The sequence below is a fragment of the Labeo rohita genome, chromosome 14 (assembly GCF_022985175.1).
Source record: "Labeo rohita strain BAU-BD-2019 chromosome 14, IGBB_LRoh.1.0, whole genome shotgun sequence".
NCBI classification, from domain to species: Eukaryota; Metazoa; Chordata; class Actinopteri; order Cypriniformes; family Cyprinidae; genus Labeo; species Labeo rohita.
Window position 1 is genome coordinate 1,770,980 of NC_066882.1, and position 24,428 is coordinate 1,795,407.

The window sequence follows — 24,428 nt, forward strand, 5'->3', positions numbered from 1 at the left end:
ATTATATAATAAGACACTGATGAAATGTTTCTCTGTGAGTCTCCTGTCACAGCAGGATGTGTCTCAAGTCCACTATGATGGTGTTCTTCTAGATCTGTGTTACCTGCAGGAACTGGATGTGATCCTGTGTGTGTGAAAGCTGCTCCAGCTCAGCGTCTCTCCTCCTCAGATCATTGATCTCCTGCTCCAGTCGCTCCAGTCGTTCTTCAGCTTGACTCACCGCTCGCTTTTCCTGATCTCTGATCATCTGTATCAGCTCAGAGCGGCTTCTCTCAATGGAGCGGATGAGCTCAGTAAAGATCCTCTCACTGTCCTCCACTGCTGTCTGTGCAGAGCGCTGTTAGGACACACAGTGATTCAGGCTTCAGTGGGACTGAAAGAGACAAGAGAGTCTGAACTGAGACTGAGACAAACTTCTCTTCTTCTCCAGACTCACCTTATGAGACTCCACAGCCTCTCTCAGCTACTGAAGATCTTTCTCTCTCTGCTGGATTCTCTGCTGGAACGTCTTCTGCGTCTCCTTCAGCTGCTTCTGCAGGACAAACAGATGATAGTGAATGTCACAGAAAACTACTGGCACTAAATCATCATGTGAACAGATGAATCCAGTAAAGTGGAGCTGATAACTTAACTCCAGAAGTGATGATCAGTTACAAACATCATACATGAATTATCATGAAGATTAAGGCCTGTTTCTCAGCACAAGTGTAAGTATTATAAAAGTTAAACTGACACAGATGTAGTGTTTCACACTGACAGTGTTTCTGTTCTGTTTAATTAAGCTGCAGCTCTACACAGGAAATAAACAGACTATTGAATCACTGCACTGAGTATTAACTTGATCTCTAGTTTTAAATACCTGTTTCTCTGTCCTCTGTGCTGCAGCTGCTACAATGTCGTGGTTTTTATGTTCAATAATCGTACACAGCACACATATACATTCCTGATCAGTGCAACAGAAAAGCTCAAGGATCTTCTCATGTTTCTGGCAGATCATCTCCTGCAGTCGTCCAGTGGCATCAGTCAAATTGTGTCTCTTTCCTTTAAACAAACTCTCATGTTGTTCAAGGTGATTCTGACAGTAAGAGTTCAGACACATCAGACAGGACTTGACGACTTTGTATTTTCTTCCAGTACAGACGTCACACTGTACATCTCCAGCTCCAGCGTAACAGTCAGCAGGAAGTTTGGTCTTCTTCAGTTTCTCCACCACTTCAGCCAGCATGGTGTTTCTAGCTAAAGCAGGTCTTGGACTGAAGGTCTGTCTGCACTGAGGGCAGCTGTAGACTCTCATCTGATCCTCCTGATCCCAGAAGCCTGTAATACAGCTCTTACAGTAACTGTGTCCACAGGAAGTCGTCACTGGATCCTTCAGGAGATCCAGACACACTGCACACAAGAACTCCTTCTGATCCACTGAAATTCTGGCTTCTGCCATTTTCCTGCATGAATACAGAGACACAGACACACAACAGCTCAACTACACTTCAGTCTCTCTTTCCCTGAACTCAAATGATTCCTGTTTCCTTGTTCTGTGTTTGTGTTACGTGATTAAAACAGGTTTGTCTGCAGCAGGGTCCTCATTCCTGTTCTTGTAGAGTCAGTCACACCCAGATTCTTGCATACAGTGCCTTGCAAAAGTATTCATAACCCTTCATTTTTTCATGTTTTGTTATGTTGCAGCCTTATGTTAAACTGCTTTAAATTACTTTTTTTAACCACATCAATCTACACTCCATACACCATAATGGCAAAGTAAATTTTGCCATTTTTTTTTTGCCAGTTTTATCATCATTGCAAATGTTTTACAAATAAAAAAATTAAATGATTCGCTCACACTTTATATTAGGTGGCCTTAAGTACTATGTACTTGCATCAAAAAATAAGTACAATGTACTTATCATTGTTATATTTTATTGCAACATACTGTTGCTTCTATTAAGGTGGGATACGGTTAAGGTTAGGGACAGGTTTGGTGGTATGGGTAGGTTTAAGGGTGGGTTAAGGTGTAAGGGATGGGTCAACATTGTAACTGTAAATGTAATAACAGAAATTAATTACAAATGTAATTACCGATAGGTATTTTTAAAAAATATAAGTACAGTATAAAAACATGCATGTACACAATAAGTGCATAGTACCAAATGATTAATTTAAATGTAAATACACAGTAGTTAAGGCCACCTAATATAAAGTGGGGCCAATGATTCTATTGCATAAGTATTCATACCCATATCTGGGACACGATATGTATGACATCGCTTGTAGATGTTACTATACTTCGAGTGAAGTTAACCTGTGGCAAACTGAATGGGTAAGATCTGTCAAGGCACACTTGTCTTAATAAAAGGTCTAACAGCTGAAAATGCATATCAAAGCAAAAACCACTGCATTAAAGCATTAAGCATTAAGCCACGCATCTGGGGAAGCGTTCAGAAAAAAAATCTGCTGCATTGAAGGTTCACAGAAGCACATAGTCTCCATTACCCTTAATGGAAGACGTTTGAAACAACCAGGACTCTTTCTAGAGCTGACCTCCTGGCCAAACTGAACAATTGATGGAGAAGGGCTTTGGTCAGAGTGGTGACCAAGAACCTGATGGTCTCTAGTTGAGCTCCATGATCGTATGTGGAGACAAACATCACTGCAACACTCCACCAATCTGAGCTTTATGGCGGTGTGTCCAAACTCAATCCTCTCCTCAGTGAAGACATAAAAACCCACTTGGAATTTGCAAAAAAAAGCACCTAAAGGACCCTCAGATTGTGAGAAACAAGATTCTCTTGTCTGATGAACCTCAATTCTAAGCATCATGTTTGAAGGAAACTAAAAACTGCTCATCAGCTGCAGAGTATCATCCCAAAAGTAAAGTGTGCTGGTAGCAGCCTCATGCTGTGGGGCTGTTTTTCAGCGGCAGGGATTGAGGGAGTCGTCACAGTAGAAGAAAAGCTCAATGTACCAAATTATTGAGATAGCCTTAATGAAAACCCAATATTTAAATAATTTAACAACACAGTATCAATATGGTTCATTTAATTTAAGTTTAAATAAAAGGGTTCGTACAAGTTGCTTAAAGTACTTGAAGTACTTGTTTGACTTTTTAACATTTAAGGCCTGGAAACCCCATGAAAATGGCAATATTCCTGAAGAGGTATTTGAAAGTGCTTGAGTTATTGAACAGACAATGTATCAATGAAGTAGGTGTTCAATTTTTTCAAAAAGCACATATATTTTCACGCACAATTAAAAAACATACACTGTAAAAAAAAATTTGAGTCAACTTAAAATAATTTGTTACTGTGCTGCCTTAAAATTCTAAGTTCAGTCAACTCAAAAATGTTTAGTCAGCTTGAAATGTTAAGTTGTACTAAGTGACAATTTCGATATTTGAGTTAACTCAACTTAAAAATTTTAAGGCAGCTGGGTAACTTACCCAGCTTTTAAATTTAACAAACCAAATTTTTTAAGTCAACTCAAATATCTAAATTGTCACTTAGTACAACTTAACATTTTAAGTTGACTACATTTATTTGAGTTGACTGAATTTAAAATTTTAAGGCAGTGTAGTAAAGGGGACTCCAATGGGTCACCAATGACGCTGTGATTTTTGAGTAAGAGGTCACTTAAGGTGCGGTTGTGAGTATATCAGATGACCAGTTCCCACCTCGCTTGGTTCAGTGCATCAGTCAAGGACTGTTAATTTGGCAATAGGTTCAATAATTTGAGATTTGCACTCTGGAGGGAGTTGGTCAACGGCTTTATCTGAAAGTTTGGTGGTTTAGCTAACTAGTAGAGCCTTGGATCATCGACACAAGGAAGACACAATTGTAATAAAATTAATGAAATTTATTAAAAATAGATATGCAAGAGTAAATACAACAACTAGTGATAAAACCAATAAATGAATATAACAGAAAATAGGCAACTGCACATGAAAGAAGATATCAAATAAATCATAAAAACAAGTAAATGGAGTGAATACAGAATGGCAGAATGCAATGCTGTTGAGTGACGATGATGTATTGTCAACTATGGTGACCCATAGTCAAAATTGGTCCTTTGTCAATTGGGGGTTCAGTCATGGTATTGAAGGTAGAAAGAGCACTGTTTATTTACAATCCCCACTTTCAATTTTCTGCTGGCGCAGGAATCGAACCAGCAACCTTTGGGTTACAAGCCCAACTCTCTAACCATTAGGCGACGACTGCCCTAGACTGCCCCATGACTGCCTGTTGAGCTGCCTGTAGACTTAATGATAAATAACTGCTTATTTATCTTTGAACAAACAATATAGCTATCATTTGTAATGCTGACCCCAAGTAAATGTTATCTAAACAGGTTAGAAAACATATAAATTATGTACGTTTATAGTTACGTTCCACGTGGTCGGGTGATCAGTCCGGCGGCAGAGACATCTGATGCAGATTGCGTACAGTGGGGAGGGCACAGAGTTGCATTCCGGTACCCATCGATGCGCTGACCTCGAGAATGCTGAACTTCCTTAGGGGTCCTTAGGGCATGGCCCGGGCAGCTGGGTCAGATGGGTCTTCACAGGGTCCTTTGCAGCCGGGCTGCGTTGTCGAGGAGCCGTGGGTTTCAGGCAGTGTCTGCCTATGCGGAGGTCCTTTGCGGACTGGGCTACGCTGCTTTCGGAGTGGCAAGAGTCAGACGGGGTCTGTCACTGCTGGGTCCTTTGCAACTGAAGGGCAGCCGAATGCAATATTGAAGGCTACTCAAGAGCTGAACTGAACCTTAGCTATCTTGAAGTCTCTTTCCTCGTCAGGCCAGAAACTTAGGACGTTGTATCTGTAAGTGTCCTTTCCATCACAGGATTGGAACTCAGAACAGAGATGGTCTGTTACAGTCTCTCTGGACGAAAGACTCAGGACATTGTTGATCAGCTGTTGTCTCAACCTTGCCGGAGACTTAGAACAAGGTGTGTCCTTTGGAAGGGTACATTTATCCCTTTCTGATGAGGAGGAGATTGGAATCTGGCACCTTTCCATTCCAGAAATGTGATTGGCCGCCTGTGTCCGCGGTGGCCATGGTGTTGCCCGTCCTAGTGTGGAACTCATTTGCATATAGTAGAGTACAAAGTTAAGCAGTGTCTTTAACATTTTACCCATGCAATATTTCTTTACCAAACCTTTTTCAAATTGTTATCCACATCATAAGGAGCAAAAGAGTCCAAACGTGATAGGAAACAATTACTCATTTATACCATAATATGTTAATAGGCCTGCTTCCGTGAACTGTTATGTTAACAGTCAATAGCCATCACGATAAACTATATTTTATGTGAGAGTGACGTGAATATGGTTCAGTTTACGTCAATTTAAGGTCTCCAAACTTAGGAATGAATGGATTTGGATAGATCTTTGTGGCCTTTCCTTGTTTTGGCTGCTGCTGTTGCACCCAGAGTTCTGAAGGAATTTTTATGGCAGTCATTCCTAAACCTTAGGATTGGTGACGGTCAACCCATAGTCCAATGAGAAGTCCTCTTTTAGGTGGTCGTGGGTTCAGAAGGTCTCCCTCCTTGTCCTGCTAGAGGTGTCTGGCAGTTGTCTTGGCATCTTATATGATGTTTCTGAACATTTGTTTATCCTACTCCACTAAGATCCAATCACAGTGTGGCACATCTCCCTCCTCACCTGGCAGTTAGAAAGTGCTCTGCCACAACCTTATCCTTGAAATGCCATCTTGACTGTTGTTCACTACAGCAGCACGGTAACAAATGATTTTAGGTTGATTCAACAAATTGTCACCAATTTGAAATATCAAGCAGCAAAACAAGTTTTCTACAGCTAAAAATAGCTGGACACGGATTAGTCCAGAAGCCAGACCCATAAAATTTATGAGCGCATGCCCACTCTTACGGGAAAAATAAGGTGGATAGCTGAAACTGAGCTTTTAGAAATTCAGAATCAGTAAAGCACTGCATCACAAAATGATTCACTGTCCAGTGACATATCGCATATTATTTGATTCAGATCACGACTTCAAATTGCCATCGGTACCGTTTAAAAAAGTGCTTAGGACTTTTTGGAAAACATGGATTAGTCCATAGGATTATAATGTAAAACAGACGGTGAAAGCTTCAAAAAAGACACCAAGTGTGAACATAGCCTTACTGACTATATGAGGATTTATTACATTTATTCTGACATGTTATTTCACTGACCGAAGTTCAGCTGAAGTATTAATGTCATGAAGAGAAAAGAAGAGACTCTATAACATCTCACTGTTACTGATTCATCATGCAGCTCAAAGCATTATGGGTATAATCTCTCATCAGTCTATTCTGATTCATCAACACAGTTTCACTGATGATCCATAATAAACAGTAAACCCAGGATAGAGCGGCTGAGTGAATGTGGTCTGGACTGTGTGGATGAGGCTCATTGTGTCAGAGACGCTGTAGAAGGACAGAGTTCCTGCACTGTGATCCACAAACACTCCTATTCTACGAATGATGGACTTCACAGGGAGATCAGTCTTTATGTTATTGTGTCTGAATGAGTAACCGGAGGGAGAGCAGATCAAACTCCAGGACTGATCATTATGTCCAAACAAACACTCAACACCCCGTCCCTTCCTGCTGATGCTCTTATATGACACTGATATATACACACCTCTATCTCCACTCCACTCAATCTCCCAGTAACAGCGTCCACACACACTCTCTCTACACAACACCTGACTCCAATAATCAAATCTGTCTGGATGATCAGGATACGGCTGATCTGTGTTAGTGTTAGTAATCACTCTGTTGTTCTCAGACAGACGGAGGCGTTTATTCACTGTGTTCAGATCCAGAGTGAGCTGATGGGAATCTGATGGAAATAAAACACATCAGAATCAGGAATTATGAATCTGTTTGATGTTTTCATGTAGCTGAACTCTTCATGTTCAGTGTATCATCAGTGTGTCAGTACAGATGAGCAGATATCCTGTGCAAATCATCATTTACATCATCAATTATAAAACTCTTCTTTCACCTTCTACAGGAAGAACATGAACACACTCAGTGAGTTTTTCTGCTTGTTTTCTTACTGACTTACATTGTAGAAACTCCTTCCTGGTCCTGGAAACAATGTTGGTGAATGTGACTGTGGAAATCAACAGACATGAACAGTGTGATTCTCATGATCCTGCATCCATTCCTAACACATTTCTAATATGATGTTCTCAATGATATGAGATGATGATGGACTCATTTCTGAGAGCAGATGAATCTCCAGGACTTTACCTCTGTCTGAGATCTTCTTGAGCTCCTCTTTGCAGAAATCCTCCAGTTTGTCTTTCAGCTGATGAACAGATTCTCTCAGACCATCAAAAGAGACGAGAGAAATGAATTCGTCATTTACGTCTGTAGATTCAGGAGGTGCTGAGAGAGACTGGAAACTCTACAGAAAACAGAAATCAAAACTCATCAGCTCCACACTTCACCCAATAACCTGCACCAACATCAGATTTGACTTGACTGATCTTTAGTAACTCACCTCAATCCAGCACTTTCACAGCATCAGCTTCATTCTTCTCATATTCATTAAATCACATTAGAGCTACAGATTCTAGTATTTGACACTTACACTCAATGTGAACTTTCTAGGAAATGGTTTGGATGATAAAACATCTGCTAAAAACATAAATGTCCATCTAACAGCTCAAACACATCAATGGAGTCTCATTGTAGGGTTGAGTAGATTTGATCAGGAAAAACAGCTCAAAGGCTACGATTAGATTGACCATTATTTATAACTTTAGAGTGGTTAGAGACACTGAAACTTCACAAGGACCTTCAGACATGCTCAGGTTTGGTTTGAGTACACATTGCCATTTGTAAGCAGTGTCTCTTTCAAAGGAAGATGATCAGATGAGAGTCTGACTGATGATTATATAATAAGACACTGATGAAATGTTTCTCTGTGAGTCTCCTGTCACAGCAGGATGTGTCTCAAGTCCACTATGATGGTGTTCTTCTAGATCTGTGTTACCTGCAGGAACTGGATGTGATCCTGTGTGTGTGAAAGCTGCTCCAGCTCAGTGTCTCTCCTCCTCAGATCATTGATCTCCTGCTCCAGTCGCTCCAGTCGTTCTTCAGCTCGACTCACCGCTCGCTTTTCCTGATCTCTGATCAGCCGTATCAGCTCAGAGCGGCTTCTCTCAATGGAGCGGATGAGCTCAGTAAAGATCCTCTCACTGTCCTCCACTGCTGTCTGTGCAGAGCGCTGTTAGGACACACAGTGATTCAGGCTTCAGTGGGACTGAAAGAGACAAGAGAGTCTGAACTGAGACTGAGACAAACTTCTCTTCTTCTCCAGACTCACCTTATGAGACTCCACAGTCTCTCTCAGCTGCTGAAGATCTTTCTCTCTCTGCTGGATTCTCTGCTGGAACGTCTTCTGCGTCTCCTTCAGCTGCTTCTGCAGGACAAACAGATGATAGTGAATGTCACAGAAAACTACTGGCACTAAATCATCATGTGAACAGATGAATCCAGTAAAAGTGGAGCTGATAACTAAACTCCAGAAGTGATGATCGGTTACAAACATCATACATGAATTATCATGAAGATTAAGGCCTGTTTCTCAGCACAAGTGTAAGTATTATAAAAGTTAAACTGACACAGATGTAGTGTTTCACACTGACAGTGTTTCTGTGTAATTAAGCTGCGGCTCTACACAGAAATAAACAGACTATTGAATCACTGCACTGAGTATTAACTTGATCTCTAGTTTTAAGTACCTGTTTCTCTGTCCTCTGTGCTGCAGCTGATACAATGTCGTGGTTTTTATGTTCAATAACCGTACACAGCATACATATACATTTCTGATCAGTGCAACAGAAAAGCTCAAGGATCTTCTCATGTCTCTGGCAGATCATCTCCTGCAGTCGTCCAGTGGCATCAGTCAAATTGTGTCTCTTTCCTTTAAACAAACTCTCATGTTGTTCAAGGTGATTCTGACAGTAAGAGTTCAGACACAACAGACAGGACTTGATGGCTTTGTATTTTCTTCCAGTACAGACGTCACACTGCACATCTCCAGCTCCAGCGTAACAGTCAGCAGGAAGTTTGGTCTTCTTCAGTTTCTCCACCACTTCAGCCAGCATGGTGTTTCTAGCTAAAGCAGGTCTTGGACTGAAGGTCTGTCTGCACTGAGGGCAGCTGTAGACTCTCATCTGATCCTCCTGATCCCAGCAGTCTGTAATACAGCTCTTACAGTAACTGTGTCCACAGGGAATGGCCACTGGATCCTTCAGGAGATCCAGACACACTGCACACAAGAACTCCTTCTGATCCACTGAAATTCTGGCTTCTGCCATTTTCCTGCATGAATACAGAGACACAGACACACAACAGCTCAACTACACTTCAGTTTCTCTTTCCCTGAACTCACGTAATTCCTGTTTCCTGGTTCTGTGTTTGAGTCCCATGAGTAAAATAGGTGTGTCTTGAGCACACACACACATTCTTGCATAAAGTTCCTTGCGAAAGCCCTTCAGTTCTTCATGTTTATTGTGGCAGCCTTGTGTTAAACTGCTTTAAATTACTTTTTTTTTTACCACATCAATCTACACTCTATACACCACAATGGCAAAGCAAAAAAAATTTTTTTTAACATCTTTGCAAATTTATTAAAAAAAAAAAAAATGATTCCACTGCATTAGTATTCATACCCTTATCTGGGACATTTGAAATTTAGCTCAGGAGCGTTCATATCACTTGTAGATGTTACTACACTTCGAGTGAAGTTCACCTGTGGCAAATTCAATTAAATGGGTCTGATTTGGAAAGGCACACTTGTGTTAATAAAAGGTCTAACAGCTGAAAATGCCTATCAGAGCAAAAACCAAGCCCTGATAAAAAAAAAAAAAAAAAAACAGCTTTAGAACTCAGAAAATGGATTGCATCAAACCACACATCTGGGGAAGAGTTCAGAAAAAATTCTGCTGCATTGAAGTTTCACAGAAGCACGTAGTCTCCGTTACCCTTAATGGAAGATGTTTGAAACAACCAGGACTCTTCCTAGAACTGACCTCCTGGCCAAACTGAACAACTGATGGAGAAGGGCTTTGGTTAGAGTGGTGACCAAGAACCTGATGGTCTTGTCACGATTTAGCTCAAAGGGAAATGTATATAAATAATTACAATTAATTATGATTAATTACAATTACTTATATCAGCTGCCAGTAGTAACTGTAGCAGAATCAATTTTCCATCAACTAATCTGTTCGCTCAGCGAACATTCAGTATAATCTTTATATCAACTCTAAGAAATTATATTTTCTTGGCCACAGAAAATAACTTTCTTAAAGTATCATTGCATTAGAGCATGTAGCTCGAATCGGAATCGTAAAGGGACATTAATTTGCAAGGCAGAATCAGAATCAAAACTCATGTAATTTGTGCACAATAGTTTATTAACGAAGGACTAACACATAACTAATCTAAACAAACAAACATGAAGTCACTCATACATGGGGGAAGGGTCGGTGAGAAGCAGTTAGTGAGAGGAAATGAAGCTATGAAAAGAGTCAGTTAGCCACCTGAGTGAAACCATCAGTGCTGTCTACAGCTTATACTAAACCTCTGTTTGTTTAGTTAAATGTACGATACTTGCATTGCCTTGGTCATTGAACAAGTGTCCAAATGCAGTCTCTGGTGAAGGTCTTGATGTTTGGAGCAGTGGCGGTTTTGGAATTGCAATCACGTTCTTCCGGGTCTGAAGACGGATGAATTCCAAAGATGTTCTGACTCGATGGTAACTGGGAGTTTCTTCCCATGTGAAAGTGAAGAAGAACCAAGAGCTGAGAGGGACTCAGCTGAAGTCCTGTGATCTTTGGGGAATGGAAAGACAAGGCCGCAAGGCCTGGCGCACGCTTAGGGAAGTCCTGAAGAGTTCTAGCTCATCTTCTTAGGTTCTCCAAGAACCACTGACTGGCTGGGGCGAGTCATGAAGATGAATTCCAGGGTTGAGTGGAACTGTCTGGCTCTTTGTGGTCAAGAGCCACAGCTCTGTATGTTGGGCCTGTCAGGCCCGCCGGGCACGCCCTGTGCCGGCTCAGGCTCCCCGTGGGTTCCTCCACACGGGCAGCAATCGGAAGATGTTGCAGACGAGTGAAGAGAGTAAAGAGGGAAAACAGGAAGAAACGCGGGAGGCGGTCAACCGTTTGCCTTTAAGCTCTCTGGAGGCTGCGCCTCCAGGAGGTCCGCGAACCAATGGTAACCTTTACCTTTGGAGGGAAAGTTTACGACTGTTTGTCTGTGAGCATGGTATTTTGCATATGTAATTCGATTGGGTGTTGATGCAAAACTACTAAGGTTTCTTAAAACACTAATATGTTGCATGGGTATCGACATCTAATTTACACCATCTTTTAGATCATCAAAATACGAATTAAAAGAGTCTAAACGTGACATAGATGGGCTGTATGACTAGTCATCTATCATAACGCATGCATAAAACAGTAGAAAGACAAATACGAATACAACAGACAAAAATTAAAATACAATACAGTAATACCGTACACAATAACCTGGGCTGTGTGTGATAGGAAGGTCAAAGAAAGGTTTGTCTGTGAATGAATAGGAAAGAGTCCATTTCTATAGGCATTGTGTCTTTTCTATGGCAAATGTAGCATGGGCAGATGTGCATTCCTTGAAGCAATAAAACCTGTGGTATCAGATCTTTTTCCTGGCAACTGAGCCCTTTTGGGGTGTTAGTTGCTTTGGGGGGGGTTTGTCTCCAGAGCTCCAGCATGTAGCTGGCTTGTTGTGTTTAAAGACTATTTGTTAAATGTAACAATTAATGTATGTCTGATTGGTCCAGACGCTACAGTCTCTAGTTGAGCTCCATGATCATATGTGGAGACAAACATCACTGCAACACTCCACCAATCTGGGCTTTATGGCGGTGTGTCCAAACTCAATCCTCTCCTCAGTGAAGACATGAAAACCCACTTGGAATTTGCAAAAAAAAAAAAAAAAAAAAAAAAAACTCACAATCTAAAGGACCCTCAGATTGTGAGAAACAAGATTCTCTGGTCTGATGAACCTCAATTCTAAGCATCATGTTTGAAGGAAACTAAACACTGCTCATCAGCTGCAGAGTATCATCCCAAAAGTAAAGTGTGCTGGTAGCAGCCTCATGCTGTGGGGCTGTTTTTCAGCGACTCGTTAGAGTTGAAGAAAAGCTCAATGCACCAAATTATTGAGATAGCCTTAATGAAAACCCAGTCCAGAGCATTCATAAAAGCACCTCTCAGGCAATTAGACCATGCATAAAAATTAGACCATGCATAAAACAAATAATTAAGTTACTAAACACTATGATGTATAGCTGTGAAATACTACGTCCTCATCATATGCTGTGACCTTCAGTAACAGTCCTTGCTGTTTTCATGTTTATGTTCATATAATGCAGAGATTCCTAAACGTTTTTGTCAAACAAACCCCTTTGACATAACATATTTACTGAAATATCTCTGAGAAAGTTAATATTTCAATAATTTAACAACACATATATCAATATGGTACATTTAATTTAAGTTTAAATAACAGGGTTCGTACAAGGTGCTTAAAGTACTTGAAGTACTTGTTTGACTTTTTAACATTTAAGGACTGGAAACACCTTGAAAATGGCAATATTCCTGAAGAGATATTTAAAAGTGCTTAAATTATTGAACAGACAATGTATCTATGAAGTAAGTGTTTAATTTTTTCAATAAACACATTTATTTTCATGCACAAGTCAACAATTAAAAAACGTCATACACTGTAAAAAGAAATTTGTTGAGTCAACGTAAAATAATTTGTTACCTGGCTGCCTTAAAATTTTTAAGTTCAGTCAACTCAAAAAAAGTTGAAATGTTAAGTTGTACTAAGTGACAACTTAGATATTTGAGTTAATTTGAATTTAAAATTTGAAGGCAGCTAGATAACTTAACTAGCATTTAAGTTTAACAAACCAATTTTGTTAAGTCAACTCAAATATCTAAAAATTCACTTAGTATTTCATGTTGATTAAACTTGAGTTGATTGAACTTAAAATTTTAAGGCAGCGTATTTTTTGCTTATTTTTAGTGAGCTAAGCCAGTAGTAGAGGACAATGTCATGTAAACATGACTGAAGACGTGAAAAGAGGAACAGATTAACGGAATCAATGAATTGAGTGAGTCATGTTTGCTGGAACCGCTCCGATTGATTCAAAATTGTGACTTCAATCATTTAGTTCAAGTGGTTCACTAACAAAAACCGGGTCAAATTAAAAGAACCATTTATTTTATATATATATTTATAACCATATATTACATGCCCGCTCTTACGGGAAAAATAATGTGGTTAGCTGAAACGGAGCTTTTCAGAATTCAGAATCAGTAAAACACTGCATCACAAAATAATTCACTGTCTAATCGGGATGACGTATCACATATCTTTTGATTCAGATCAGAACTTTAAATCACCGGTGGTGGCGTTTAAAAAAAGTGCTTAGGGCTTTTTGGAAAACATGTTTTAGTCCATAGGAGAATAATGTGAAACAGACGCTGATAGTTCAAAAAAGACACCAAGTGTGAACATAGCCTTACTGTCTATATGAGGATTTATTACACACATTTATTCTGAAATGTTATTTCACTGACAGAAGTTCAGCTGCAGTATTAATGTCATGAAGAGAAAAGAAGAGACTCTATAACATCTTACTGTTACTGATTTCATCATCAGCTCAAAGCATTATGGGTAGAATCTCTCATCAATCTATTCTGATTCATCAACACAGTTTCACTGATGATCCAATATAATTTACAAAAAACCCAGGATAGAGCGGCTGAGTGAATGTGGTCTGTTCTGTGTGGATGAGGCTCATTGTGTCAGAGACGCTGTAGAAGGACAGAGTTCCTGCACTGTGATCCACAAACACTCCTATTCTACGAATGATGGACTTTACAGGGAGAACAGTCTCTGTGTTATTGTGTCTGAATGAGAGACTGGAGGAAGAGCAGTACAAACTCCAGGACTGATCATTATGTCCAAACCAACACTCAACACCCCGTCTCTTCCTGCTGATGCTCTTATATGACACTGATATACGCACACCTCTATCTCCACTCCACTCAATCTCCCAGTAACAGCGTCCACACACACTCTCTCTACACAACACCTGCTCCCAATAATCAAATCTGTCTGGATGATCAGGATACGACTGATCTGTGCCAGTGTTAGTAATCACTCTGTTGTTCTCAGACAGACGGAGGCGTTTATTCACTGTGTTCAGATCCAGAGTGAGCTGATGGGAATCTGATGGAGATAAAACACATCAGAATCAGGAATTATGAATCTGTTTGATGTTTTCATGTAGCTGGACTCTTCATGTTCAGTGTATCATCAGTGTGTCAGTACAGATGAGCAGATATCCTGTGCAAATCATCATTTACATCATCAATTATAAAACTCTTCTTTCACCTTCTACAGGAAGAACATGAACACACTCAGTGAGTTTTTCTGCTTGTTTTCTTACTGACTTACATTGTAGGAAGTCGTTCCTGGTCCAGAGAACAATGTTGGTGAATGTGACTGTGGAAATCAACAGACATGAACAGTGTGATTCTCATGATCCTGCATCCATTCCTAACACATTTCTAATATGATGTTCTCCATGATATGAGATGATGATGGACTCGTTTCTGAGAGCAGATGAATCTCCAGGACTTTACCTCTGTCTGAGATCTTCTTGAGCTCCTCTTTGCAGAAATTCTCCAGTTTGTCTTTCAGCTGACGGACAGATTTTGTCAGAGCATCAAAAGAGAAGAGAGAACTGAAGAGATCCTCATTCACGTCTGTAGATTCAGGAGGTGCTGAGAGAGACTGGAAACTCTACAGAAAACAGAAATCAAAACTCATCAGCTCCACACTTCACCCAATAACCTGCACCAACATCAGATTTGACTTGACTGATCTTTAGTAACTCACCTCAATCCAGCACTTTCACAGCATCAGCTTCATTCTTCTCATATTCATTAAATCACATTAGAGCTACAGATTCTAGTATTTGACACTTACACTCTATGTGAACTTTCTAGGAAATAGTTTGATGATAAAACATCAGCTAAGAACATAAATGTCCATCTAACAGCTCAAACACATCAATGGAGTCTCATTGTAGGGTTGAGTAGATTTGATCAGGAAAAACAGCTCAAAGGCTACAATTAAATTGACCATTATTTATAACTTTAGAGCGATTAGAGACACTAAAATTTCACAAGGACCTTAAGACACGCTCAGGTTTGGTTTGAGTACACACTGACATTTGTAAGCAGCGTCTCTTTCAGAAGAAGATTATCAGATGAGAGCCTGTCTAAAGATTTTATAAGACACTGATGAAATGTTTCTCTGTGAGTCTCCTGTCACAGCAGGATGTGTCTCAAGTCCACTATGATGGTGTTCTTCTAGATCTGTGTTACCTGCAGGAACTGGATGTGATCCTGTGTGTGTGAAAGCTGCTCCAGCTCATCGTTTCTCCTCCTCAGATCATTGATCTCCTGCTCCAGTCGCTCCAGTCGTCCTTCAGCTCGACTCACCGCTCGCTTTTCCTGATCTCTGATCAGTCGTATCAGCTCAGAGCGGCTTCTCTCAATGGAGCGGATGAGCTCAGTAAAGATCCTCTCACTGTCCTCCACTGCTGTCTGTGCAGAGCGCTGTTAGGACACACAGTGATTCAGGCTTCAGTGGGACTGAAAGAGACAAGAGAGTCTGAACTGAGACTGAGACAAACTTCTCTTCTTCTCCAGACTCACCTTATGAGACTCCACAGCCTCTCTCAGCTGCTGAAGATCTTTCTCTCTCTGCTGGATTCTCTGCTGGAACGTCTTCTGCGTCTCCTTCAGCTGCTTCTGCAGGACAAACAGATGATAGTGAATGTCACAGAAAACTACTGGCACTAAATCATCATGTGAACAGATGAATCCAGTAAAAAAAGCTTAACTAATGGCTTTAGGTTCAAACTCCAGAATTGATTAGTTACAAGCATAGTATATGAATTAACATGAAGATTAAGGCCCATTTCTCAGCACAAGTGTAAGTATTATAAAAGTGAAACTGACACAGATGTAGTGTTTCACACTGACAGTGTTTCTGTTCTGTGTTCTGTATTGAATCACTGCACTGAGTATTAACTTGATCTCTAGTTTTAAATACCTGTTTCTCTGTCCTCTGTGCTGCAGCTGATACAGTCTCATGGTTTTTATGTTCATCCATACACAGCATACATATACATTTCTGATCAGTGTGACAGAAAAGCTCAAGGATCTTCTCATGTTTCTGGCAGATCATGTCCTGCAGTCGTCCAGTGGCATCAGTCAAATTGTGCTTCTTTCCTTTAAAGAAACTCTCGTGTTGTTCAAGGTGATTCTGACAGTAAGAGTTCAGACACAACAGACAGGACTTGACAGCTTTGTATTTTCTTCCAGTACAGACGTCACACTGCACATCTCCAGCTCCAGCGTAACAGTCAGCAGGAAGTTTGGTCTTCTTCAGTTTCTCCACCACTTCAGCCAGCATGGTGTTTCTAGCTAAAGCAGGTCTTGGACTGAAGGTCTGTCTGCACTGAGGGCAGCTGTAGACTCTCATCTGATCCTCCTGATCCCAGCAACCTGTAATACAGATCTTACAGTAACTGTGTCCACAGGGAATGGTCACTGGATCCTTCAGGAGATCCAGACACACTGCACACAAGAACTCATCTTGAGAAATTCTGGCTTCTGCCATTTTCCTGCATGAATACAGAGACACAAACACACAACAGCTCAACTACACTTCAGTTTCTCTTTCCCTGAACTCATATGATTCCTGTTTCCTGGTTCTGTGTTTGAGTAAAATAGGCAGTGTCTGCTTTAAATTACTTTTTTTAGAGCACACATAACACACATTTTTTTTTGCATAAAGTGCCTTGCGAAAGCCCCTAAATTCTTCATGTTTATTGTGGCAATAAACATAATAGTTTATGTTAAACTGCTTTAAATTACTTTTTTTTAAACATCAGTCTACACTCTATACACCATAATGGCAAAGCAAAAAAACAGGCTTTTATCATCTTTGCAAATGTATATAAAAAAAACAAAACATAAATGATTCCATTGCATCATGTTTAAAGGAAACTAAACACTGCTCATCAGCTGCAGAGCACCATCCCAAAAGTAAAGTGTGCTGGTAGCAGCCTCATGCTGTGGGTCTATTTTTCAGCAGCAGGGATGGTAGCAGCCTCATGCTGTGGGAGAGTAGAAGAAAAGCTCAATGCACCAAATTATTGAGATTAGCCTTAATTAAAACCCAGTCCAGAGCATTCATAAAAGCACCTCTCAGGCAATTAGACCATGCATAAAACAAATAATTAAGTTACTAAACACTATGATGTATAGCTGTGAAATACTACGTCCTCATCATATGCTGTGACCTTCAGAAACTGTTGATTCTGGAAGTCTGGACAAAAATATTTCACACCTGGAAGACTCTGAAAGTGTAATGTCCTTGCTGTTTTCATGTTTATGTTCATATAATGCAGAGATTCCTAAACATTTTTGTCAGACAAACCCCTTTGACATGAAATATTTACTGAAATATCTCTGAGAAAGTTAATATTTCAATAATTTAACAACACATATATCAATATGGTACATTTAATTTAAGTCTAAATAACAGGGTTCAAACAAGATGCTTAAAGTGCTTAAAGTGCTTGTTTGACTTTTTAACATTTAAGGCCTGGAAACCCCTTGAAAATGTCAATATTCCTGAAGAGATATTTGAAAGTGCTTCAATTATTGAACAGACAATGTATCTATGAAGTAATTGTTTATTTATTTTTTAATAAGCATGTATATTTTCAAGTCAACAATTAAAAAAACGTCATACACTGTAAAAAAAAATTGTTGAGTCAGCTTAAAATAATTTGTTACCTAGCTGCCTTAAAATTTTTAAGCTAAGTCAACTCAAAGTTTAGTCAGCTTGAAATGTTAAGTTGTACAAACTGACATCTTAGATATTTGAGTCAATAAAACTTAAAATTTGAAGGCAGCTAGATAACTTACCCAGCATTTAAGGTTAACAATCCAATTTTGTTAAGTCAACTCAAATATCTAAAAATTCACTTAGTACAACTTAACATTTCATGTTGACTAAACTTGAGTTGATTGAACTTAAAATTTTAAGACAGCATGGTAACAAATTATTTTAAATTGTCTCAACAAATTGTTTTTTTTTTTCAGTGTACTCTTTGCTTATTTTTAGTGAGCTAAGCCAGTAGTAGAGGACAATGTCGTGTAAACATGACTGAAGACACGAGAAAGATGAACAGATGAAGTGAGTCATGTACGCTGGGACCGCTCCGTTTTATTCAAAATTGTGATCATTCAGTTGAACTAACAAAACCCAGATCAAATTAAAAGAACCATTAATTTTCAAATTTCAAAACTGCTTGCAATGATTTTAAAAAAGCACACATAGTACTAATAAGTAAGGACTAATACGTATACATAGGGGTGTAACGATGTATTCGTACCGAACTGTCACGGTACGGGTGTCTCGGTTCGGTGCATGAGGCCTTACAACGAAAGAGTTAATTCACCCTCAATCCAGAAGAGGCCGCCCGCAGTAACGCAACTCTGTTTGATAACCGCCGGTAGAAGAACAGTGAATGCCAGGAGTGCGCACTTGAAAACAAAGTCCACTAGACAGTGATCATGTGCTGATTCTGAACGCTGATTCTCTCACTGACAAAGGAGTATAACGTTACTTTAAAGGATTGTGGATTCAACCGTCTGTGAAATGGAGCTTTGTACTCTTGTATACCTCTCTTATTCAGCACAAATCCAAATATTCCATAATATTTCCATATTTGCGATGCATCCAAATGCTAAACTATTACTGGGCACGGAGGGGACGGAGTCCGGGGAGTGAATTTCGAGGGGGGGCAGCGTTTCATTTCCAACTAGTTAAAGTGAAAATTAAAGTGATTTCTATATTTACCCATTCAAAAGACTACGAAAGTGATCTCAGTTCTGCATATAAACGTATCGCAATATAGGCTAAACACATAGCGGTATTTTGTGTCTATGGTTCGTACTGTCTTTTGCCATAATACCTGCATGACTTTTTGTCATTCATTATAACAAACAAAGTGTAGAGACGATGTAAATAACAGATTTAATATGCAGCATAGAGAGCTTTATTAATTAAAATGGAAGTTTGTGAGATTGCGATAAACTAAGACAGGTAGAGCTTTTTAATGATTATAAAGGAAGTTTGCAAATGTGAAACTGAATTTATACAACAGTTTTATACATTTTTGATTTTATACAAAAGTTAACATTAAGTGACCTACAGTGACACTGTTGTCTGATTGTGCTATATTTCATCACCAAAAATAATTCCAAACAAAGTCACAGTTGAGCTGCTGTGCATCTGTAGTCTTTGACACAGCACTGTTTCGTTTATGAATGAATCTGCACTTTAGAACAAATTGATTTAACGAATTATTTTCATTTTTCAGTTTCAGTTTCACTGAGTCATTTGAACTATTTAAATTTCTATATTCAAAACTTCAGATTTAAAACATTAATCTTATAACACTGTTATTATGAGATGCATTAATGCCACCTCTGAATCATGTCAGAAATTCTGTAAATTTTCCTTAATGCCACATTTGAGCTCTTCTGTGACGTGCAAAGATGAACTGTTGATAATGATTTCCTTTGACCGGTAACTTATTCAGTCTGATTGTATCTTATTATTTTAATTGAGTTTATTGTTTAATTAAAATTTTTTATAAATAGTTTATAAATCTATTTTTTTGGCACAAAAGATGACATACATTTAATAAATGTAGCATTACAAAAGAGTCAAATATCACCTTATAATTGGAAGGTTTGTTTCTGTCACTGTTTCTGCTTTTAAATATCATCTACAAATCATACAGTACTGTACCACTAAATAAGAAGTGTTTTGAGGGCTTAGCTAAACAGGCCAATTAGAGACATTTTTAGAGAGTATTAATGTCATGAAGAGAAAAGAAGAGACTCTATAACATCTCACTGTTACTGATTCATCATCAGCTCAAAGCATTATGGGTAGAATCTCTCATCAATCTATTCTGATTCATCAACACAGTTTCACTGATGATTTTTTAATAACATAAAACCCAGGATAGAGCGGCTGAGTGAATGTGGTCTGGACTGTGTGGATGAGGCTCATTGTGTCAGAGACGCTGTAGAAGGACAGAGTTCCTGCACTGTGATCCACAAACACTCCTATTCTACTGCTGATGGACTTCACAGAGAGATCAGTCTTTATGTTATTGTGTGTGAATGAGCAACTGGAGGGAGAGCAGAACAAACTCCAGGACTGATCATTATATCCAAACAAACACTCATCACCCCGTCCCTTCCTGCTGATGCTCTTATATGACACTGATATAAACACACCACTATCTCCACTCCACTCCAGCTCCCAGTAACAGCGTCCACACACACTCTCTCTACACAACACCTGAGGATACTCATCAAATCTGTCTGGATGATCAGGATACGGCTGATCTGTGCCAGTGTAAGTAATCACTCTGTTGTTCTCAGACAGACGGAGGCGTTTATTCACTGTGTTCAGATCCAGAGTGAGCTGATGGGAATCTGATGGAGATAAAACACATCAGAATCAGGAATTATGAATCTGTTTGATGTTTTCATGTAGCTGAACTCTTCATGTTCAGTGTATCATCACTCAGTACAGATGCAGATATCCTGTGCAAATCATCATTTACATCATCAATTATAAAACTCTTCACCTTCTACAGGAAGAACATGAACACACTGTGAGTTTTTCTGCTTGTTTTCTTACTGACTTACATTGTAGGAAGTCGTTCCTGGTCCTGGGAACAATGTTGGTGAATGTGACTGTGGAAATCAACAGACATGAACAGTGTGATTCTCATGATCCTGCATCCATTCCTAACACATTTCTAATATGATGTTCTCCATGATATGAGATGATGATGGACTCGTTTCTGAGAGCAGATGAATCTCCAGGACTTTACCTCTGTCTGAGATCTTCTTGAGCTCCTCTTTGCAGAAATCCTCCAGTTTGTCTTTCAGCTGATGGACAGATTCTCTCAGACCATCAAAAGAGACGAGAGAAATGAAGGGATCATCATTTGCGTCTGTAGATTCAGGAGGTGCTGAGAGAGACTGGAAACTCTACAGAAAACAGAAATCAAAACTCATCAGCTCCACACTTCACCCAATAACCTGCACCAACATCAGATTTGACTTGACTGATCTTTAGTAACTCAATCCAGCACTTTCACAGCATCAGCTTCATTCTTCTCATATTCATTAAATCACATAGAGCTACAGATTCTAGTATTTGACACTTACACTCTTTGAACTAAAATGGTTTGGATGATAAAACATCTGCTAAGAACATAAATGTCCATCTAACAGCTCACACATCAAAGTCTCACACTTGCTCAGGAAAAGCAGCTCAAAGGCTACAGACTAGCTTGACCATTATTTACTGATTAGAGACACTGAAACAGGATTTTAAGACAAACTCAGGTTTTGTTTGGGTACACATTGCCATTTGTAAGCAGTGTTCTTTAATCAAAGATGATCAGATGAGAGTTGACTGATGATTATATACTGACACTGATAAATGTTTCTCTGTGAGTCTCCTTTTCAGTAATCAGTAAAATTATTCAGTGCAGTATTATAAAAGTGAAACTGACACAGATGTAGTGTTTCACACTGACAGTGTTTCTGTGTTCTGTTAATTGGCTGCAGCTCTACACAAAATAAACAGACTATTGAATCACTGCACTGAGTATTAACTTGATCTCTAGTTTTAAATACCTGTTTCTCTGTCCTCTGTGCTGCAGCTGATACAATGTCGTGGTTTTTATGTTCAATAATTGTACACAGCACACATATACATTCCTGATCAGTGCGACAGAAAAGCTCAAGGATCTTCTCATGTTTCTGGCAGATCATCTCCTGCAGTCGTCCAGTGGCATCAGTCAAATTGTGTCTCTTTCCTTTAAACAAACTCTCATGTTGTTCAAGGTGATTCTGACAGTAAGAGTTCAGACACACCAGACAGGACTTGACGGCTTTGTATTTTCTTCCAGTACAGACGTCACACTGCACATCTCCAGCTCCAGCGTAACAGTCAGAAGGAAGTTTGGTCTTCTTCAGTTTCTCCACCACTTCAGCCAGCATGGTGTTTGTAGCTAAAGCAGGTCTTGGACTGAAGGTCTGTCTGCACTGAGGGCAGCTGTAGACTCTCATCTGATCCTCCTGATCCCAGCAGTCTGTAATACAGCTCTTACAGTAACTGTGTCCACACTGGAATGGTCACTGGATCCTTCAGGAGATCCAGACACACTGCACACAAGAACTCATCCTGAGAAATTCTGGCTTCTGCCATTTTACTGCATGAATACAGAGACACAAACACACAACAGCTCAACTACACTTCAGTTTCTCTTTCCCTGAACTCACATAATTCTTGTTTCCTGGTTCTGTGTTTGAGTCACATGAGTAAAACAGGCGTGTCTGGAGCACACACACACACATTCTTGCATAAAGTGCCTTGACTTGTTCATGTTTATTGTGACAGCATTAAGTTACACTGCTTTAAATTACTTTTTGTTTACCACATAAATCTACAGTCCAACAGTTTTTTAACATCTTTGCAAATTTATTAAACATAAAAAACTTAAATGAATCCATTGCATTAATATTCATACCCTTATCTGGGACACTGTTACTATACTTAAAGTTAACCTGTGGCAATTCAATTGAATGGGTAAAATTCGAAAAGGCACACTTGTCTTAAAATGTCTAACTGCTGAAAGAGCTGTAGGGCTCAGAAACAGAATTGCATCAAACCACACATCTGGGGAACAGTTCAGAAAAAATTCTGCTGCATTGAAGGTTCACAGAAGCACATAGTCTCTGTTACCCTTAATGGAAGAAGTTTAAAAAACAAGGACTCTTTCTAGAGCTGACCTCCTGGCCAAACTGAGCAATTGATAGAAGGGCTTTGGTCAGAGTGGTGACCAAGAACCTGATGGTCTCTAGTTGAGCTCCATGATCATATGTGGAGACAAACATCACTGCAGCAGAAAAAAATGAAGGAGCATGAATACTTTCGCAAGGCATTGTATGTGGTTTACAGGCACTGCCTATAGGCATAATGTTTTTTCTACAGTACAAACTGTAGTATTTCCTGTGCCCTTACCTTAACTCTACACCTAAACTTACCCCTCACACAAAACATTCTGCATTTTTATCTTTTCAAAGAAAACACTCAGTTTTAGTATGTTTTTAAGCCATTTGGTTTACGAGGACACAGGAACTGTAAACATTTGTGTTGTCATAAACCATATAAATCATTTTAGCATTTAACAATAACAAATATCATTTGATTTAGATCAGAACCTCGGAGCGGGTCCGTGAATCATTTGTTTTAGATCAAAATATTAAGGCAGTAGAGTTTCAAAAGCAAAAAAAGAAAGTACACACACTGTAAAAAACAATTTGTTGAGTCAACTTAAAATAATTTGTAACCTGGCTGCCTTAAAATTTTAAGTGCAGTCAACTCAAAAAAAGTTTATTCAACTTGAAATGTTAAATTATACTGACAACTTAGATATTTGAGTTGAATCAACTTAAAATTTTAAGGCAGCTGGGATACTTACCCATATGTTAAGTTTAGCAAACACAAATATCTAAGTTGTTACTTAGTAAAACTTAACATTTCAAGTTATTTTAGTTGACTGAACTTAAAATTTTAAGGCAGCAGGGTAACACATTATTTTAAGCTCACTCAACAAATTGTTTTTTTTTATTTTTTTACAGTGCACAAATACAAATCCCTTAAGAAAATTAACCCTGGTTTTACTATAGTAAAAGTGTAGCTAACTATGTTTTTTGTATAAAAAAAAAAGTTTTACAACAAATACCATAGTTAAACTATGGTTAGTGTAGGCAATCAATGGTTAATTTGTGGTTACCATTGTGTAACTATAGTAACTATGTTTTTTGTTTCTTGTTTTTAAATTGGAGCAAGGGTTGTTGTTAGGTTAACAATAAAGTAATACATGTAGACCTTAGAGGACGCATAGGATGAATAAAGAGATACAGTTTTCACTGCCTAAGAATGAACGGATATTTAGATCAGTTTCCATATACTTGTCTAGATCAGCTTTGCATAAATTATGACTTGTCCCTGCTAACATCCAGAAGCTACTATATTGTTTCTAGCAATAATTAACAATAAATAAACAATTAAATGTCTGTCGTCTGCCGTTATGTCCCCATTAATGCCAAAATCAAACCTACACCCTTGTTTTTAATGTGTACAATTGTACATAATATATATTTTA

At 39.0% G+C, this 24,428-nt stretch overlaps 2 protein-coding genes and 2 pseudogenes across 2 annotated transcripts; all 4 read right to left on the reverse strand.

Annotated features, from left to right (window-relative positions):
• Positions 1–9: 9 nt before the first annotated feature.
• LOC127175832 (E3 ubiquitin/ISG15 ligase TRIM25-like) lies at positions 10–1,717 on the reverse strand (annotated as a pseudogene).
• Positions 1,718–3,831: 2,114 nt separating this feature from the next.
• LOC127175830 (tripartite motif-containing protein 16-like) lies at positions 3,832–9,400 on the reverse strand. The gene is made up of 6 exons (XM_051127120.1): positions 8,749–9,400; positions 8,331–8,426; positions 7,998–8,231; positions 7,250–7,406; positions 7,062–7,109; positions 3,832–6,833 (listed from the first exon to the last, which is right to left on the reverse strand). Exons 1-6 carry the CDS (start codon positions 9,325–9,327, stop codon positions 6,310–6,312), a joined length of 1,638 nt encoding a protein of 545 aa, XP_050983077.1. The 5' UTR covers positions 9,328–9,400; the 3' UTR covers positions 3,832–6,309.
• Positions 9,401–12,754: 3,354 nt separating this feature from the next.
• On the reverse strand, positions 12,755–16,836 carry LOC127175831 (tripartite motif-containing protein 16-like). Its single transcript, XM_051127121.1, has 6 exons — positions 16,196–16,836; positions 15,796–15,891; positions 15,463–15,696; positions 14,716–14,875; positions 14,528–14,575; positions 12,755–14,299 (listed from the first exon to the last, which is right to left on the reverse strand). The coding sequence occupies exons 1-6, from the start codon at positions 16,763–16,765 to the stop codon at positions 13,773–13,775; spliced, it is 1,635 nt and encodes a 544-aa protein (XP_050983078.1). The 5' UTR covers positions 16,766–16,836; the 3' UTR covers positions 12,755–13,772.
• Positions 16,837–20,045: 3,209 nt separating this feature from the next.
• Positions 20,046–22,533, reverse strand: LOC127176677 (tripartite motif-containing protein 16-like; annotated as a pseudogene).
• Positions 22,534–24,428: the final 1,895 nt, after the last annotated feature.

What these genes read in the sequence shown, in the direction of transcription:
- LOC127175830 (XM_051127120.1), bottom strand. Translation starts at nt 9,327, where the DNA reads ATGGCAGAAGCCAGAATTTCAGTGGATCAGAAGGAGTTCTTGTGTGCA. An exon ending in ATCACATCCAGTTCCTGCAG is followed by an intron (nt 7,407 to 7,997) that starts GTAACACAGATC and finishes TGTTTTCTGTAG; the next exon opens with AGTTTCCAGTCTCTCTCAGC. An exon ending in CAAGAAGATCTCAGACAGAG is followed by an intron (nt 7,110 to 7,249) that starts GTAAAGTCCTGG and finishes TGATTTCCACAG; the next exon opens with TCACATTCACCAACATTGTT.
- LOC127175831 (XM_051127121.1), bottom strand. Translation starts at nt 16,765, where the DNA reads ATGGCAGAAGCCAGAATTTCTCAAGATGAGTTCTTGTGTGCAGTGTGT. An exon ending in CACAGAGGACAGAGAAACAG is followed by an intron (nt 15,892 to 16,195) that starts GTATTTAAAACT and finishes TTTGTCCTGCAG; the next exon opens with AAGCAGCTGAAGGAGACGCA. An exon ending in ATCACATCCAGTTCCTGCAG is followed by an intron (nt 14,876 to 15,462) that starts GTAACACAGATC and finishes TGTTTTCTGTAG; the next exon opens with AGTTTCCAGTCTCTCTCAGC.